Source organism: Hemicordylus capensis, chromosome 2, assembly GCF_027244095.1.
Source record: "Hemicordylus capensis ecotype Gifberg chromosome 2, rHemCap1.1.pri, whole genome shotgun sequence".
In the NCBI taxonomy this organism is placed as follows: Eukaryota; Metazoa; Chordata; class Lepidosauria; order Squamata; family Cordylidae; genus Hemicordylus; species Hemicordylus capensis.
Genome location: NC_069658.1, coordinates 27,959,390 through 27,978,128, shown reverse-complemented (window position 1 = coordinate 27,978,128; position 18,739 = coordinate 27,959,390). Strand labels below are relative to the sequence as shown.

Genomic DNA, 18,739 nt, shown 5'->3' with positions numbered 1-18,739 from the left:
ACCCCCACAAAGACACTCCAACCTGTAGTCATGGTGACTCACCACACCAGGGCAGATGTTTGTGGAGCTGACGACTATGTCCCAGTCCTCTTCAGGCACAAAAAGGAATAGGGGCATGCATCATTAGCTTCTGCAATTGGCAAAGACTATAAAGTCGTCGCTGCTGCCCGGTCTCCTCTCCTTCTTCCCCTTCTTCGCCTCATGTCGTGGGCAGAGGTGGCTCTGGAGGGGTTTTGGCAAGGGAGGGAGCAGCAGTCCCTCTGAGGTCATCGTGAGGATGGAGCTTCATGAGAGGCCTGTGTGTGTGTGTGTGTGTGTGTGTGTGTGTGTGTGTGTGTGTGTGTCTGTGTCTCCTGTGGCAACTCTGGCACCTTGTTGTCTGGCCTCTTGGGCCAGGCTAGCAGGGGTAGGTGCTAGTGGTGTGCATGGAATCGGCGAATGCCAGTTTAAGGGGGGGGGTTAGCTTTAAGGACTGGGGAGGGTGCTCTTAAAACCCCCTCCCCAGTGTTTCCCTTGCTGGTGCTGCATGAAAAATCGGCGTGCACATGTGCACTGGGCTCTCCCTGCCACTTCTGGTCTATGATGCACTGGGTCAGCAAGGAGGTACACTGCCGCCTCATGGGACCAATTTTTTATCCAGCGCCGGCAGGGGGAATGTGGGAGCCCTTGCCTATGGGCTTCTCAGAGACATCTGGTAGGCCACTGTATGAAACAGGATGCTGGACTAGATAGCCTTGGGCCTGATCCAGCAGGGCTGTTCTTATGACTAGTCAAGCCTGGTATAAATACTAGGAGCCTGCCTTTGCTTGGTCAACGGAGCAGTCAGGTGAGGAGAGTGAGCTTCAGACACAGAGGCAGCCCAAGCACCTGAGGGGAGGCACCAAATGCTGCCATGCCTCCTGCCCCTGATGAGGGCCAGCCCCTTTTCAGAACTGACACTTGCAAGCTTTGGAAGTGGTGGGGAGGAGGGAAAGTTTCTAGCTGCCTTCGATTCACTCCTTGTGCATTTGTGGTATTTTGTGGTGTCCTATCCATTTATCTTTTAAATTTGTTTGTTTGGACATTTGTCCTAAGGGGGATCCTTTAGAGAGTGTGGGGAAGGAGTCAGAAAGGAAAAGTGAGGAGGAGGAGGAGAAAATGGCATTGTTGCTGAATAAACCTCTAATGGTGCAGTGGGGAAATGCTTGACTAACAAGCAGAAGGTTGCCGGTTTGAATCTCTGCTGCTACTATATCGGGCAGCAGCGATATAGGATCATCTCAGACTGAGCAGGAGGAGGCAATGGTAAATCCCTCCTGTATTCTATCAAAGAAAACCACAGGGCTCTGTGGGCGCCAGGAGTTGAAATCGACTTGACGGCACTCTTTACCTTTACTTTAAATCCACATAAAACTTGCAAGGGTCGGATTGGACTTGAAGAACTGCTGTGCTGGTGGCTGCAGGGGCCTCTTGCCTTCCTGCTGGCGCTCCAGTAACTGCTCCCTGAGGAGATTGCCTCACTTTGCCTCATGAAAGGTCCACCCCTGCTCAGACACGGAGTCCTCCCACACCATGCATAGATAGGGCCTTTAAGGTGAACTGAAGCCTAACTGTGTAGGCCCAGTCCAATGATCCAACCATACCTTTTCTGTGGGCCTAGTAGGCCTCCATTCACGTGTGTGGTGCTGCATTTGGTGGGAGAGGGTGAGCATGTCTAAGGCTTACTCTCAAAGCCTCGCACATATACATCCTACATAATGGGGACTTGAGGAAACTGGACCTCAGCATAAAGGGTGGGTCTTCTCAGCAGCTGTTTAAATCAACTTCACTTCACCTCTGAGCTATGGCAAACTGATGGTGTCCACCCTATATTTTCAAGGCCAACACAATATTTACCTGGGAAGGTGATTTTAAGAGGAGGGAATGCTGGGTACTCTCCATGCCAGGTCACGGAGGAAACTTTAGCCATGTCTGCATCCAGAACTCTGTAATCACTGTAACAAATTAATGAGGCTAAAGTAATGCATGCATTTTTGCTTCTCTGCAGCCATTTCCAATCTCTACACTTATACCTTTGACCATACGGGACTACTCTGTAAAGAAACAAAATCTGGATCGAGCCGTGGAGGATTATGTTGCTGAATACAACGTGTGCAAGTGTCAGCCCTGCCAAAACGGTGGCACTGTGATACTGGTGAATGGAAGGTGTGAATGTGGGTGCTCCCCCTACTTTAAGGGAGAAGCCTGCCAGACGCCCACACCAGGTTTCACACCAGGTGAGTTGCTGCTGCTAGTTTAAACACACACACACACACATACTTCTATCTATCTATATGCAAATATGGCCAGAGTGTGCTTTGCAGGCAAGCATGTCCATTGATGGCAGCCATCATAGCCACAGTTTCTATAGTTTTCATGTGAGGGAGGGCATGTTGGGTGCCAGTGGCTGCATAGAAGGGGTGCAGGGGTTCTCACAATTACAAGATCAGGGTAGGAGAGCTTTCCTCTCTTCTACCCTCAGTTAAAAGCTGGGTACAAAAGTGGGTAGCCCTGCCAGGAGCAACCTGGGCCAGAGGGAAATGTATGAATTGGGATGATCATAAAAATCATGGTAGCCTGCCTTCTACCCCAGTTTTTGACAGTCGTGCGAACCAGCCTAATGACATCCCACCACAGCAAAGCCATCACTTGCTCTGTGAGGCAATTCTGATCCTATATGCAAACATTTGTGGAAGTTCCAGTGATATTGCTTTCTGTCCCACTCTTCATACAGCTCAGACAGCCACTGAGGGGAGATGGAGCTGCTGGTCAAGCTGGTCAAGCTGCGACCGAGGAGAACGTGTTCGAACAAGGCAGTGTAACAACCCTGCCCCTAGTAATGGGGGAAGGGACTGCTTAGGCACATCCTCTGAACCAGACTATTGTGGTGACATCAAATAGAGACAAAATGCAGGTTTGTAGCTGCTTGGAGTGTGAATAGTGAATACAGTACATAATCAGATGTCTTGGGAAGAAACATGCTGTACAGATATGGAAAGTTGATATAGCCACTTCTGTTGCAGAGAGATTACTTATCCTCTAGAAGTAATTGTACAGAAATCAACTTTAAATGAGGGGGGGAAAGTTTGATATTTATTACTAACTGAAACATAGGCTAAGAAAGCAATAAACAGTCTCTTATGTAGAGAGGGAGAACCTCTCAGTTTGAATTTAAGTCAGCAAGTGAAGAGCAAACAAACACTGTGACTCCTCCCCCCAAGCCAATACATAGATACATTCAATTTAAATACGCATGCCCCACACAAATAACTGAGACAATGAAGCTATTCTCACGAGCAGCAAAAAAACAGGTTAAGGAAGGCCAGCCCGGTTTTTGCTGCTCATGAGAACTGCCAGGAGCTGCACGGCTCCCAGTGGCACGCCCCCTTATGCAGCCCACCGCTTAACCCAGGATTGGGCTGTGTGTGCACCCAAACACTGGGTTAACTGATCATGTGTCTTCCATGGCAGCTTGCTGCCATGGTAGACACACTCGCAGTGGTGGGGAGCTCACAGTAATGTGTGCTGTGCATTATTGGGGCTCTGGGGGGCGCTGTGTGATGGAGCTTCCCTGAGCCTGACCCTCAGAACGGCCGGGTGAGGCGAGGTGTGGGCGGCCCACAGGAGAGCTGCTGCTCATCTGGGCAGGGGATTTGTCTGCCCAGTGATGTCCTTCTGATTGTCTGCAGGGAGGTAAGTGCTTGCAGGCTTCCTCCCTGCAAACGAGGGTAGCCCTTCTCACTGATCGTGAGAAGGGCTTCAATGTCTGTGGGAAAATCCCAACAACTTCCAGGCCATACTAATCATAGAAACTTAGGAAGTTGCCTTATATTGAGTCAATTTGGCTCAATATTGTCTTCTCTGACTGGCAGCGGCTCCACATGGTTTCAGGCAGGAGTCCTTCCCAGCCCTACCTGGAGATGCTGCTAGGGATTGAACATGGAACCTTCTGCAGACAGAGCAGATGCTCTCGTCAAGTCAGTGGGTAAGGATGGAAGGTGTCACAAGCCCACACGTGTACGCCTCCTCTGTTTGTATTTACCGTTTTTACAAGAATCCAAGACTAGGTTTTTTCTAAGTTCTTTGATGTTAGAAACTGGGTGGTTATCTTAAATTCAGAGACCTCTTCCTTTGGGGTAGATACAGGTATAGCTTGTATTTCACCTCTATATTTTAAGAGGATTGCCTTAAATTCAGAGTTGTCTTCCGTGTGGGTAAATACAGTGTGTATTTCTTTATGTTAAATATCCCTACCTTGCTTTCAGTGCAGGATAGCGAAGAAACTTTCAAGAGAACAGTTAGAGCCAAATGCTTCCCAGAATTTAAAAAATATATATATTTGATCTAAACAAAATCAGAGTGGATGACTACACTTCCTTTGGCCATTGTGGTTGGGAATGATGGGAATTGTAGTCCAACAACATCTGGGGACCCAAGCCTGGGAATCCCAATCAGTCATTTTTTAAATTAATATCCCACCAATTCTGTACAAGCTTTGGGCAGTATCAAATCATTAAGGACTCAACAGTGTTGTAAACGTTTTAAACATTCAGGCTTACAATGCTAGTATTCACTGACTCACAGAAAATGCCTGCCAAATGGAAATACTGTAGTGTGTGTATTGACATTTCCCCCAGATCTTGGTGGGGTTGCCTTGAATAACACCACACACTGAAGATGGTCATATAGGTGGGTGGGAGAGGAATAATTAAAGTAAACACTGTAGAAAGACCTGCGTGACACCAGACTAATGAACACTCTCTAAGCACCATTTGCCAGTAGACATAAAAATTAACCCCTGCTCACAAATGACAACTCTGGTGTCTGTTCTGCAAATGGCGGGGTCAGCATTTGCTTTCTGGACTAAACTCATTTCAGCTCCTCCCAGACTCTACTATGTTGTCTCTCAATGAGACAGCACCAATAGTTATTTTACACACCACCCAGCACACACAAGTAGCAACTAAAAGCCAAACTATGGTTCCATTCATATGATCACAAGCTGGGTAGGAAGAGTGACCAACCAGGCTCCCACACATGTGTGTGCTCCCAAGAGCTGTCTGTGTGTCAGCAAAAAACAACATAGCAGGACAGGAAAGTAACCATGTGCTAGCCACGATCTAGGTAGAATGGGGTGGGACATTCTTTTCCTCCACACTCAATACAATGCTAGGTAAACTATGTTGGCTGGCTGCTGCCATCCTACAGGTAAGAAGCCTTAAATCAAAAACCGTGTTGATAGAACAAGTGAATGCAGTGGAAAAGACTAGTACACATACTCAATGAACAGTATAATCAGTCCTTATATTCAAACTTCACTATATTAACAGCAAATTCCATACTCCCATGGTATAAAGCTAATTCTTACCTGAACATAATTCTTCAAGACTTTCCTCAAGGTTAAAACCTTATTTTTACTGAGTTCCTGCTACATGACCTTCTTATATGTAGCTGCCCATAAAGGTTTAACCAGCTAACTCATAATGTACACCAGGTGGGGATATAATGTACTTAATAAGGAGACAATGAATAAAGTTCTCAACACTAAATCCATGTGAGCAAATTCAGGTAAGAATTAGCTTTATACCATGGGAGTATGGAATCTGCTGTTAATATAGTGAAGTTTGAATATATGGACTGATTATACTGTTCATTGAGTATGTGTACTAGTCTTTTCCACTGCATTCACTTGTTCTATCAACACGGTTTTTGATTTAAGGCTTCTTGATTTTACGTGTTTCCCTTTTTGCATTGTGAATTTCTACGCCATCCTACAGGTGGCAGGTCATGACAACAAGCCCTACATGTTACACCTAGACATAGATACATTAAAAAGCTGAAAGCTTCTTTTCAGGAGGAAAAAAGAAGACATTTCTGGAGAGGGCAGTCTTCACTAGAGAAATAGGGGGAGTAGTACTTAACACTTACCCATCCATTACTTTTATGTTAAAACTTCCCCTGCTCAAGTGGCTTTCCCCCTTTCTGAGATTCTAGATCTGTGTTTGTGAGGGTAAACATGTCTTTAGAATCCCATTAGGGGGAGTAACAAGGGGAGGAGAAAAGTGGTGGAGGGAAAGGACTAAGCATTCCGTCCCTCTGTCGCTGATTCCCTGCTGGAAATCTCCCCCTCCCAAAACTACTTTCCCCTAGAAAAGCAGCTGTCAGGATTTAAATGCATGTGTTTGTATAACAGAATTTTGACTAGGGATGTGCGTTTCATTTTGGATACAAAATGTTTTATGCACAAAACAGGCCATTTCAGCTGTTTTGTAGCCAAAACAAAACACCCAATGCTCAAAACAGGAAATTTTGTAGCCAAAACAAAACGTCCCTGTTTCGGATACAAAATGTTTTGTTGTTTCGGCTGTTTTGGAACTCCATTTTGCAATTGCAAAAAGTCTTTCTCCTTCAGTCTCCATTTTGAGTTTTGACATCTGTATGAATTTCCAGCCCGCAGACTGGCCAGCGAAAGCATGGGCTGATCTGCTGGCAATTACCTCCTTATTCCTTTTAAGCAAATTTAAGGGTAAATATTACCCTCATTGGCTAGTGGGGCAGTGTGCATTTACCCTCATTGGCCAGTGGGGCAGTGTGCATTTCATTGTTGTTGTTTCACACTGTAGATCAATTGCATTTCGAGCGGGGGGGATGTGGATGTGCATTAACATTGGAAATCTGCCTGAATTTTTCCAAAGGTCTACTGTGTGATGTTGATGTTATTTGGGGTGGATTGGGGGCAGAAAGGGGGCTTTAGGGGCAGAAGAGTGGTTCAGGTGGTAGTGCCCCGATGGGTGCCTGCTCCCACCCAGATTCCAAAGGGATTGGGAAAAGGGCTGATTTTTAAAGAATTTCTGAAGTTGACATGTCTTTGGGGCAGATTGGGGGCAGAAAGGGAGCCTGAGGGGCAAAACAGTGGGTTGGGTGGCAGTGCCCCAAGGGGTGCCTGCCACTTGCCCTATTCCAAAGGAATAGGGCAAATGGCTGATTTCTTAGGAATTGTTGAAGTTTATGTTTCTTTGTGTCCCCCCCAGGGTATAATGGAGGTTTCAGAAGACCCTTAACTCCACCTGGGGGGCACTCGGGTAGCCGGGAATGAGTGGTGGTGTAGTGCACACAGGGTGCCAACCACCCCCATGGGTTGCTAACCCATGGGGTGCTGGGTTCTGTTGTTTCTGATGTGTTCTGAGTATAGATTCTCTGGTAGCATATGAGATTTTCAACAACAAACCATGAATCCACTCTCATATGCTACCAGAGAATCTGAATCTACACTCAAAATATCTCAGAAACAACAGAACCCAGTACCCCATGGGTTAGCAACCCATGGGGGTGGTTGGAACCCTATGTGCTCTACACCACCACTTGCTCTGGGCCACCCTGGTGCCCCCCAAGTGCAGTTATGGGCAGGAATTATGGAGGTCTATCGTTCCCTATGGGGAAGAACTTTACAGATGTGCAAACTCCATTACATCTTTAAAAATCAGCCAGAATTATTCCTTTGAAATAATTCTGGCAGCTTCCTTGCCCCCACTGGGCACTACCACCCACCCTACTCTGCTCTGGGCCACCCCTTTCCCCACAACATGAAGCTATACTTTTGCTGAAACCTCCATTCTTCCCTATGGGAAAAATCCTATACTTCAAAAATTAGCCCTTTGCCCAATTCCTCTGAAATTTGGGTGGTAGTTTCCACCCATTGGGCACTACCACCGCCACCCACTAGTTTTTCCCTGGGGCCATTTTTCAAAATCCAAAACATTTCGGATTTGGATTTTGCAATTTCGAACAAAGAACAAAATTGGGGTGTTTTGGATTGGCTTATTTTGAACAAAGAACAAAACGGGGGTGTTTCGGATTCGGGCCAAAAACAAAACAGAAAAAAAACCAAAATGCACAGCCCTAATTTTGACCTCTAGTTGATATTTAAAGAAGCAATAGAATTGGATTCCCCCCACCCCATTATTAACCATTGCCGTTGACTTCAGTGGAACTTGGTTGCTGCTGAAGAACTTCACAAAGAACTTCATTCAGTATGCTTGAACGTGGAAACCTAGAGTAGTATTATTCTCTAGTATTATTATACTCTTGTATTGTGATTCTTTAGTAGAAGATCATTGTGTATGTCTTTTAGCAGATGTCTGATGGGAAAGCCTGAATGGTTCTCGGATGTAAGCATCAAACTTTCTGCAATCAAGGAGATTTAAAAGATAAACCAGATGCATTCTGAATCATAGATTTTCAGTTATTGTTATCAAAAACAGAGTTGACAATAAACTTAAGCTGATGATTTGCTGTGTAGGATACAATTATATTATTTATTTGTTATATTTGTATTATGATCATTTCCCCCCTGTTAACTGGGCAGAGACACCTTTTAAAGTGGTGGCTTTCTTATATCTAGCAGGGGGAGAGCAATTGTCTCTACCCAACCCCAGCTTAGCCTTTCTCTAGCAACTGTTGCTGCGCTCTCTCTTGCTCATTCGCTCATTTTCTCTCTCTCTCTCTCTCTCTCTCCCCGTGCATGCGCTCATGCATGTGTGCATATATAGTCTCTCTGTGCATATGCATGCATGCATGTTTAGACCGTGGGCTCTTTTGTGACAGAAAATCGTTTCCTCATACCTTTTGCTTTATAAACTGCATTGAAAATTTTTCTGTTGAAAAGTGGTATGCAAATATTTATAATAACAATGGCTGACATCCTATGCTGTGTTGGTGCTGCTGGAGAGTTTCAGAGTAACGCAACATTGGTGATTGCATGGGGAAGGCAGCATCCCCCAGAAGCACCCGTTACCTCCTGAAAATATGTTCCCAAGGGTTATGTAGCCCTCAGGGACATATTTCAGGACAGCACAAAGTGCTTCTGTGGGGAAGGAGAGACTGGTAAAATTCCATCCACCTCCACCCCATCCACCCCCCGGGCAATCACCGGTGCAATGTCAGTCAAACCCTTCAGCAGCACCGGAATTTCTTATGCAGCACAAGTGCATAAGATGTTGGCCACCATTCTGTTACTCTGTTCTCATGATGGGAAGGATTGTGATTAAGGTACACAGCAACAGCAGCACTGATACCTTTAAACACAGTAACCCTTACTCATCATGTTAGTAAATGGGTTGTGGGTTACAGTCTGTACGATACTGGGAAATGGCTTGAAAATGTCTCCCAGACTGACAGAACTTAGTGACTGGAAAGACAGAGGATATAAATAAGCAAAGTTCTGCTTTGTTACCCTGAAGCTTCTCTCCCTCATACTCTTTCAGACTAAGAGGTTCTGGCACAGTTTCAAGTTTCTCTTTTACTGTAATCCTCTAACACTCTCAATCACGGAGGAGCTTGCTGAATATTTTGCTTGCTTGCTTGCTTGCCCAACTCCCCTTAAAATCTTTTGTGACCAGAAGAGAGCTAAAGGATGAAAAAGACATCATCTTGTTTACAACAGGTGCACATCATTTTTCAAATTCAGTAGGAATTGTCCTCAGGGCTAGTCAGCTGGATCACTTTTCAGAGCTGAAACTGTAGTAAAATGTTATTGTGTTAATATGAATGTTATGTCCAGCATTCTACCCAGGACATTTCTCTATTTGGCTGAGGTCTCTTGACAATCTTCTGAACAATGGAACATATCAATTGTCCAGCCTCCTGATGATGAAAATGATTTGCTGATTTCCAGTTCTAATCCAGTCAATGGCTTATGTCTGTGTGTGCCCCCATAAGGCCAGCCAGGATCCTGGAGAATCATGATACAATTACTGAACTAAGTGTGAGCAAAAGAGAAACACTGACCAACCTGATGTGCAGCAGTAGATTGTCATAAAAGGGGCTGTGGGGAGCTTTCAGCATTTCTGGGGTAACCTGTAGATCACCTGTAACCTGGAGTTGGTCCTAAGTCCTCTCCTGCACCTGCTTCAATATCACCTTTTGATGTGTTGGTTTTGGAATCCCTGCTGCAAGACCCAGCTCCCCAATCTCAATCCGTTCTGTGGCTTCTGAAAAAAGGATTACTCCCCACCCCCACCCCGCTGCACATTTTTCATACAGGGCTTTTAGCTCACATCTCCTCCAGAATGGAGGTTGCCTTTGGTTGGGGATTATGGGAGTTGAAGTCCAATAGGATCTGTGGACCCAACGTTGAGAATCCCTGCTCTACAAGATCCTCACTGGGACCAACTTCTGAAATCACAAAACATAAAAGACTACTAGACAGAATACAACACATCCCTCCCCTTTATAACAACCAGTATTTAAAATTCAGTGACAAAGTATTGGAAGTCCTTTAGGTGCTCTCCTATCATGCACACTGCTCCTAATTCTTGGATTCTCTGCATAGGAGCTGTTTGTGATTTATCTTCTGGGGCCGAGGATTGTTGAGCATTTTCATCAGCCTCATCTGTGTCAAAACTGGAGACAAGATCAAATTCCTCTCCAGTTCCTCTCCTGAGACCAGACTCTCTTCCCTCATAGTATGCATGCTGGAAAGTTTCGAACTGTTCCATTTCGTTCCATCATCCAATATGACAGAATCTCCTTAGATTTTGAATATTTATTTTGGTCCAGAATATTAAGAACATCCCTTTCTTGCTTTACAAGGCAGCCATACTCTAACAAAGTCCCCTACCTGAAATGTTCACTGTTTCGCACCTCATTTCTGATCCACATACAATTTGAATTTTTGTTTGTTCTCACTTACCCAGTCACAAATCCCTGAATTCTCAGGGTGAGATGGCATGGAAAGTCCTACCAGTTGTTGCCAATGGGTAAGTTTGGTGGTAGCTTTGAGTCCTCTCAGCAGTTCAAAAGGTTATTTTCCTGTAGTAGACTGAGGAGTACTTTGATAAGCAAACAGAGTTTCATGGTTTGCCTCTTTACAGGCTTGTTGTTGCCTAGTAACCAGTTGTAAACTTTCTTTCACTAATCTGTTCATTCTTTCCACTGAACCATTCCCTGGAGGATGGTACAAAGAAAGGGTCTTGTGTTGTACCATATGATTATGCAAATATTGCTCCATTTCAGATGAGGTAATCTGTGTCCCATTGTCAGTCACTAGTTCTTTAGGAAGACCTTCTCTTGCAAAAACTGCAGCCAGGAACTGGATCACCTTGTTGGTAGTAATGTTGTCAACAAATGAAACTTCTGGCCACCTGGAATATTTTTTTAATTATTTTTTACATTTTATATCCCGCTCTTTCTCCAAGGAGCTCAGAGCAGTGTACTACATTCTTAAGTTTCTCCTCACAACAACCCTGTGAAGTAGGTTAGGCTGAGAGAGAAGTGACTGGCCCAGAGTCACCTAGCAAGTATCATGGCTGAATGGAGATTTGAACTCGGGTCTCCCTGGTCCTAGTCCAGCACTCTAACCACTTCCATCACTATAACAAATCTTTGTTTTGTGGATTGGTTATCGAAAGGCCCCATTATATACAGAGCAAGTTTTCCCCAGGGACCACTGGGATACTCTACTGGAGTCAAGTGGATGGTAAAAGCCTTCTGCAATTTGTTAGATACAACACAAGCCATACAGTGCCAGATTACATTTTCAATGTGTTTGTCCATGCCTGGCTACCCAAAACTTCTCTGACTTGCCATTTAGTCAAGCTCATGCCCAGGTGACCTGCATGGGCAATTTTGATCACTTTTGCTTGTAAGGAGGTTGGCACCACCAAATGATCAGTCCTAAGCACCAATTAATTGAGAAGGGATAACTTCACAACGCTACGTGCATATATGGCTGAAGATTTTCAGGGACCCTGTTTTTGCATGGCCATCCATTAGTGATGTAAGGTTTATGTTTAGTAAGCACTGAATCAGCACTAAGGGCTGCTTTACATTCAGAAGATGTGGCCAGTCCATGAGTAGATGAAGCTATTTGTGCAATTACGACTCTTTCATCCTCGTCCTTCCTAATCATCCAGCCCCAAACTAGCAAGAAATGAGGCAGGTATAAGGGATAATAAAAGATTGCCATTGAAAAACTGGAGCTTGGGGATTCTGCAGTTGAATTGGAAATGCAGTATCTTTAAAAGGAAAGATCATACACACACACACACACCCTGGAGGAGTGATTTGAGATGAAGCTGCGGTTTGGGGGAGGAAGTGGGAGGAGAAAGGGAAGAAGAAGAAGCCATTCTGGTGCTGGGTTTGGTTCTGTTTTTAGAAAATGTGTGTTCAGGGTGTGTCCAACATTGATCCAGTGTGTGCACTGGTTTTTTAAAAACCCACTCAGGGAGGGGATGTGGGTAGCTGGCAGCTATGGGGCACTCTGCTTGCCATATATTTATTAATCTTGGATACAAAAAGTAGAGGTAGCCATGTTGCTGCATTAGGGAAAAAAAAATCAATCAATCAATCAATCCAAGAACAGTAGACAACTGTGTACCTTTTAGCAGAACCAACTAAAATGTGATAAGCTTCCCAGTTCTCAAGAATTCTTCTTCAGGCTTAGGAAGAGGCTGTCTACTGATCAGACCATTGATTTATCTAGCTTAGTATTGTCTCCTCTGATTGGCAGCAGCTCTTCAGGGCTTCAAACAAGAATTTTTCTCCACCCTACCACCTAATGGCACAGTTTTGAATTTCCCCAGAGCTTGCCAGTTTGTTTGTTTGCTTGTATATTTATTTTATTTTTATACCGCCCTTCCAAAAATGGCTCAGGGCAGTTTACACAGTGAAATAATAAATAAATAAGATGGATCCCTGTCCCCAAAGAGCTCACAATCTAAAAAGAAACACAAGATAGACACCAGCAACAGTCACTGGAGGTACTGTGCTGGGGTGGAGAGAGCCAGTTACTCTCCCCCTGCTAAATAAAGAGAATCACCATGTTAAAAAGGTGCCTCTTTGCCAAGTTAGCAGGAGTTTGAGTCCCCACTGGTATGTTTCCCAAATATATCAGGCAGCAGCAATATAGGAAGATGCTGGAAGGAATCATCTCATTCTGCACGGCAGATGGCAATGGTAAACCCCTCCTGTATTCTACCAAAGGCAACCACAGGGCTCTGTGGTCACCAGGAGTTGACAGCGACTCGATGGCACACTTTACCTTTACCAGAAGATGCCAGAGATTGAATCAGGACATTCTGTATGGTAAACAGAGAGGATCTGAGCGATGTCCCCATCCTCAACTTAACCCTCCCCTGCAAACGCTTTGTTGCATTGCCCTGTTCATTAGCTTTTCTGGGCTGGCTGTTGGTGGTTTTATAATATGCTTTCTCTCTCCTCCCTCTGGGTAGAGTTTTTCTCTTGAAAGGCACCTAATGCCATATAAAAGGAAATGAACAGAAAGCAAAGTGGTGTGGTGTGGTGTTGGGCTTGGACAGGGGAGAGTGAGATTTGACTCCCACAATCATGAATGCAATTGGGTGACGGGCCAGCCACACTATTTCTTAGCTTGACCTACCTCACAGGGTTATTGTGAGGATAATATGTGAGGTGAGGGGGAGAAGGTGTTTTTACTGTTTTTACACAGCATCTGAGAACTTGTTCTGTTTTGCAAAGCTTTTGAAGTCATGCTTTCTCAGCAAAACCAGACCTGCTTTCAAACTGGTGCCTTATGTAGATGGTTTCATATCACAGATGTTGGTTTTGTCTTACTGTAAATTTTTTATTAGTCACTTTGTGTCTGTGTTTTTTAGAAAGGTGAGATACCCCAAAACAAAACCCCTCTCACTAATAATTAAAGGAAATAAATTAGTAAATACATTATAAATATGCCAACCTGGGCGCCTTGGAGCAAGGGCTCTCTCTATATATTTGTATCTATATCTATATCTATCTAAATGTTTTTGTCATTTTGTATTTTACATATATCTTTCCCCATTCCCCACCCACCCCGCCCCGCCCCACTCCCGAGGCCAACCTTCCCTCCCCTCTCCAGCCTTTGCGTGCTGTGCCGGCTGTGGGGTGGTGGGAAAAGAAAGGAGAGGTGGGAGGGAAGAAGAGAAGGAGATACACACAGTTGCACCAATAGATGTGGGAGAATTAGAAAGGGTGTTTTGGGTTGTTTTTGGTGTGTGTTTTTTAATCATTCTAAAAATAGTTCAATAAAGTTGTCCCAGATTTCGGGCTATTTATGCAGTTTATTTACTTCTATGAGGGCCCATTTTTCATGTGCTGGTAACTCGAGCAACTCGTGCACCCATTCCTCACTCCTAGGAGGGGTGGGGGGTTTCCAAGGGGCTATATTTTTTTTAATGCCATAAAGAAGCTGGAGGACGGATTATAAACAAAAACACAAGAAAGCTGGAGGTGAAATCTATAGAGTTGCAGGTGGGCATAACCAGGAGATTTTTCAGATGGTGACTTTGCAGCAACTTTACTTTGGGAGTGTGGGTGTGCATTCACATATTGGCCAGATTTACCCCAAAGTTCATGCGATATGTCAGAGAGCACTTCACACACAATTCGGTTTTTCCCCTCCATATTGGAATCTAGCCCAATTTATGTCCAGGGTAAAAAAAAATCCTCTTTTTGCATCGGAGTATCCGTTATGCTCCAAACTCACAGTAAAACCTCATGGTAAACCAGGGGTAAACCTGAATGAAAAGCCTCCAGGCAAGATGAAGCAGTCACCTCAGGCAGCAAAGTGGGGCACCGGTGAGATGGCAAAATACCCTTTTGCCTCCTGCTTTTAGAGGGATGGGGGAGAAGGAAAGTAGGGTGCACATAGAGGGGAGTCATTTAGTACCCTGCATCAGGCCCACAGAGGTATTCAGTTGACCCTAGGCATGCTTCACTTCATTTCTCAGTAAATGTTTATTCAGGATTTGCAGACTCACAGTAAAGTAAAGTGCCATCAAGTCGATTTCAACTCCTGGTGCCCACAGAGCCCTGTGGTTTTCTTTTGGTAGAGGGGTTACCATTGCCTCCTCCCACACAGTATGAGACGATATCTTTCAGCATCTTCCTATATCGCTGCTGCCTGATATAGTAGGATTCAAACCGGCTACCTTCTGCTTGTTAGTCAAGCATTTCCCCTCTGCGCCATTAGGTAGCTAGACACACAGTAGTATGTGTGAACTGACAGCACTGAAAAGGATATGAAGCAATGTGTGGGAATATGCATGTTCTCTGTATAGCTCATGGACTCATGTGCATTGCCACTTGGGGCAGTTTCTCAAGTCAGAGCATTTTTAAAGGAATTGTCACTGTGAGGAGATGAACACCAAAGAGGCACTTTAAACACACATTTCTAAACACACATTTATATCAACTCAGCACATGTATTGCAATATGAAATGATGGTAATTTAAAGCAACTTTGCACTTCTGCTGCGTCAGTCCCCAATGCTACTCTACCAGTCCCCTACTCTACCTGTTTGCCTAACTTCTCCACTGTTGCAGGTTCAGGGAGCATAACAACTACAACAACCCTATTTCTCCCCTTACCCTGAAAGAGCAAGAAAAGGGTCTTCCAAAACAACCCTTTTCTGAAATCGAAACACATTAACTAACAGCTTATTCTTCTGGTAGCATAAAAACAGTAGCTCTTATGCAGTTGAAATGGCTTCCAAAGTCCCAGCAGCTTTCTTTTCCCCTCTCCCAAAGCTAAGCTTGAAAATTGTTCATTTGTCTATTGCTTAAAATGTAGTGGTTTGGTATGTGGGTTTTTATTGTTGTTTTTTAAAGGAATGGATAGGCAAACTTGTAAGTTAAGGCTAATTCACTTACTCACATATGTTCTAGAACTGGTTCCCACTCTTATTGGGACTAATCTCCCAGATTGTACTTGTCCCTCTCTCCTGAAGCCGGTTGTCTGGTATACCCTGCGGACTTCTGCAAGTGCACAGAAAATGCCAAAAGGAACTAAGAAATTCTGGGACTTGTAATTTTGGAGATATCATCTTCATAGGAAGGCCCACTATTCTCTGACTCTCAGACAACAAATTTCCTGTAGACACGCTCTCTTTCTCTGTTCTAACATAACAGAAGTAACAGTGTTATCCCTCTGCCAGAGTCACAGGCATAACATTTTGCCACGACGGTGCTGAAAATGAGAGTATAAACACCACATCTGGAGAGGCCAAGCAGAAAAACAGCATTTCACTGAGGGAGGGAATTTTGAGTTCACTGGGGCAAGGAATTCAGGAAGATTGCGAGGGAATTCTCACTCCCTACTTTATATATTTAAAAACTCCTATGTCAAATAACAAACATGGTCACTCACAGTTTCAGCTGGCATAACATCTATAGTACACTACTGCTATGGATATTTATGGACCAGTTTTCAACAAAAAAGATCTCAAAGAAGTATAGGCCTGGGCATCAATGTTTTCTCTATTTTTAAAAAAATCTTTGTGTGGAAAGAGTTTCGTTCTGGGTGGTGGCAGTATCAAAACAGTGTGTATGCATAAGCGTTTAGAGTGGGGCCTTCCTGATTCAGCCTGAGCAGGATCTAAAATTAACTGAGAGGACATCAAAAACTGTGTGAGCACACACATATGTACACACCTTAGAGGGTGTGTGCACAGCATACACAGCATACACATATTGCACAGCATACACATATGCTCACACCTTAGAGGGAACACTGCTGTGCACAATTGCAAATTCTGGATAAGACCCAAATCTGATCCAGTCCAGAACCATATATATCAGTTACAGGTCCTTTGGACCCTTCAGAATTCCAGTCTTGGATTCAGTATCGTATTTCTTTCCAGAACTTTGATCATTTTCAATGAAAATCCCCATAGAAGTCTATGGGGAAAGTTGTTGTTTTTTAAAAAAATTGCTGGAGAAAATGGCTAGACAGGGAGCTCTGGACAAATAGGTATTTAATTACAAGTGAATCTGACTATCCATTGTGTTTAAATTATATTTTTTTAAAGCAACCCAGAAATTGTACTCACATCAGAGAACTGCAGAAGAAAAGTGATGTCACATCTGAGAATAACAGGGGAAGTAATGTGACATCCAGGAATCAAATGCTTTGTTTTTTAATTTGTAAGCAAATAATCAGCTAAATAAAGAAATAAATACACAGGCAGGCAGGCGGGCAGATATATGGCAGAAGATGGCTTTTTCCGCCATGAGTGTGTGTGTGTGTGTGTGTGCGCGCGTGCGTGCGCACGTGTGTATGCAGAATCTATTTTATATTTTTGCCACCATTTAGAGCTCTAGAATGCCAATAATTTCCCCAAAATGCTCTGGAAATCCCCAAAACTGTACTGGATAATTCCAGTCTAAAATAGGCTTCCCTATTTCAGACCAATATCTCTCCAATATCCTCCAAAACGGCCCATATTGAACCATTTCTGGAATTCCAGATCTTATATTGCACAGCCCTAAAGTATAGTATTGTCTTATGAGAGGACTCCCCTAGCAAAACGACATCTGATGGCCATCATCTGACAAATAACCCACTATATCCCTGCATATTTTTAAATACTTTTTATTTTTATTTCACAATGCAACTCCCCCCCCCAAACCCCAAAGTAATCAAACAAGAACAGTCATCATTGCCATCAGTTATGTCAATTTTTTTTATGATCAATGAGGCTTTTTGTGTGACCTTTTAATAAATGAAAATGGATTTCAAACATTCTGGTTTATTGTGTGTTGGTTTTTTTATTATTTATTTCTTTATGTAAATCGCGTTGGAAACTTTGGTCAAAAAGTGGTATATAAATGTTTGTTGTAGTCATAGTCGTTGTCGTCATCATCATCTTAGACTTGTTGATAAAGGTCACGAAAGGTATCCAGCGTAGTAAAAAGTTCTTTTTAGATTAGGTGTTCATGTGTGTTTTTAATTTGTGAAGAGCTTTTGTTCATCATTAGCATGCCCCAACTTTTATCAAACAAATCTTTGTTCCTCCACCCACTCTTTTTTAATGTCCTTGCACATTGATCCAACAAACTGCTTTACTTACTCGGCAGTTGAACTTCTGCTTTGTTCTGTTGCTTTTAAAAGATTTATTTTGTCCATGCGATGTCTCTGAGAATTTAGGACATTTGAGTTTGTGCTTCCCTTTATCTGCTCATCTTAAAACAGAACAGAACAAAACAACAACAACACAGAACTCCTCTATCATTCAGCAACTAGATCTTCCTAGAAAATTACTTGTATACTTTGAACAAACGCATGTGTGTGTGTTTAAAAAAAACCAACACTTTTCCTTTGATAAACTAAACAGAGGGAGCGAGCTGCTTCTTTCCTCTCCTGGAACACAGACTCCGACTACATTGACATAGCCTTGCAGCTGCCAGAGAGTTTACACACACATAAAACCAATGGTTTCCCTGTCGACTAAATTCTGATCTGCTTCACTTACAATAAATGAAAGAGACCACATGTTGTTCTACCTTTAAGAGCAAGAAATCATTGACATAGAGTCTGCAATGCCAACATTTGTGCAGCTATTGTCTTGTTCTCAAGGAGGTCTGGGGAATGTGACTGTCAAACAGTAGTCCCTGATGCCACATGACAGTCCCTTTTTGAACCTGGGGGGTTGGGGGTAGCTTCCCAAACCAGTATATGATAGGATGCAAAGATCTGAAAAGTGGATCTGCCTTTCAAAGAAAAGTAGTATCCATAGGCATACTCAACCTTTGTACAAGCTTATGGTTCCTCTTTGGATTCCAGCTGTATGTAATGTACGAAAAAGGAGAAGAGTTTCTTTTTTCTTTTTTAAATTAAACAATGTTAATGCTCTTCATTTCTGGAGATTTCCTATAAAGGGATTAATATAGATAGAAAGATGGATAGATGGATGAGTGTGTGTGTGTGT

At 43.5% G+C, this 18,739-nt stretch overlaps 1 protein-coding gene across 2 annotated transcripts in view; it reads left to right on the top strand.

The window, feature by feature from the left end:
• The window catches only part of C9 (complement C9), a 35,633-nt gene extending 27,328 nt beyond the window's left edge, over positions 1 to 8,305 (top strand). The window contains exons 10-12 of one of the 2 annotated variants that reach the window (XM_053287774.1): positions 2,027 to 2,255; positions 2,753 to 2,932; positions 8,150 to 8,305. In XM_053287774.1, the coding sequence (XP_053143749.1) occupies positions 2,027 to 2,255; positions 2,753 to 2,919 (396 nt within the window). In that variant the 3' untranslated portion in view covers positions 2,920 to 2,932; positions 8,150 to 8,305. The remainder of the gene's footprint in view (positions 1 to 2,026; positions 2,256 to 2,752; positions 2,933 to 8,149) is intronic. The other variant, XM_053287775.1, reaches the window with a different exon arrangement.
• The last annotated feature ends 10,434 nt before the right edge of the window (positions 8,306 to 18,739 follow it).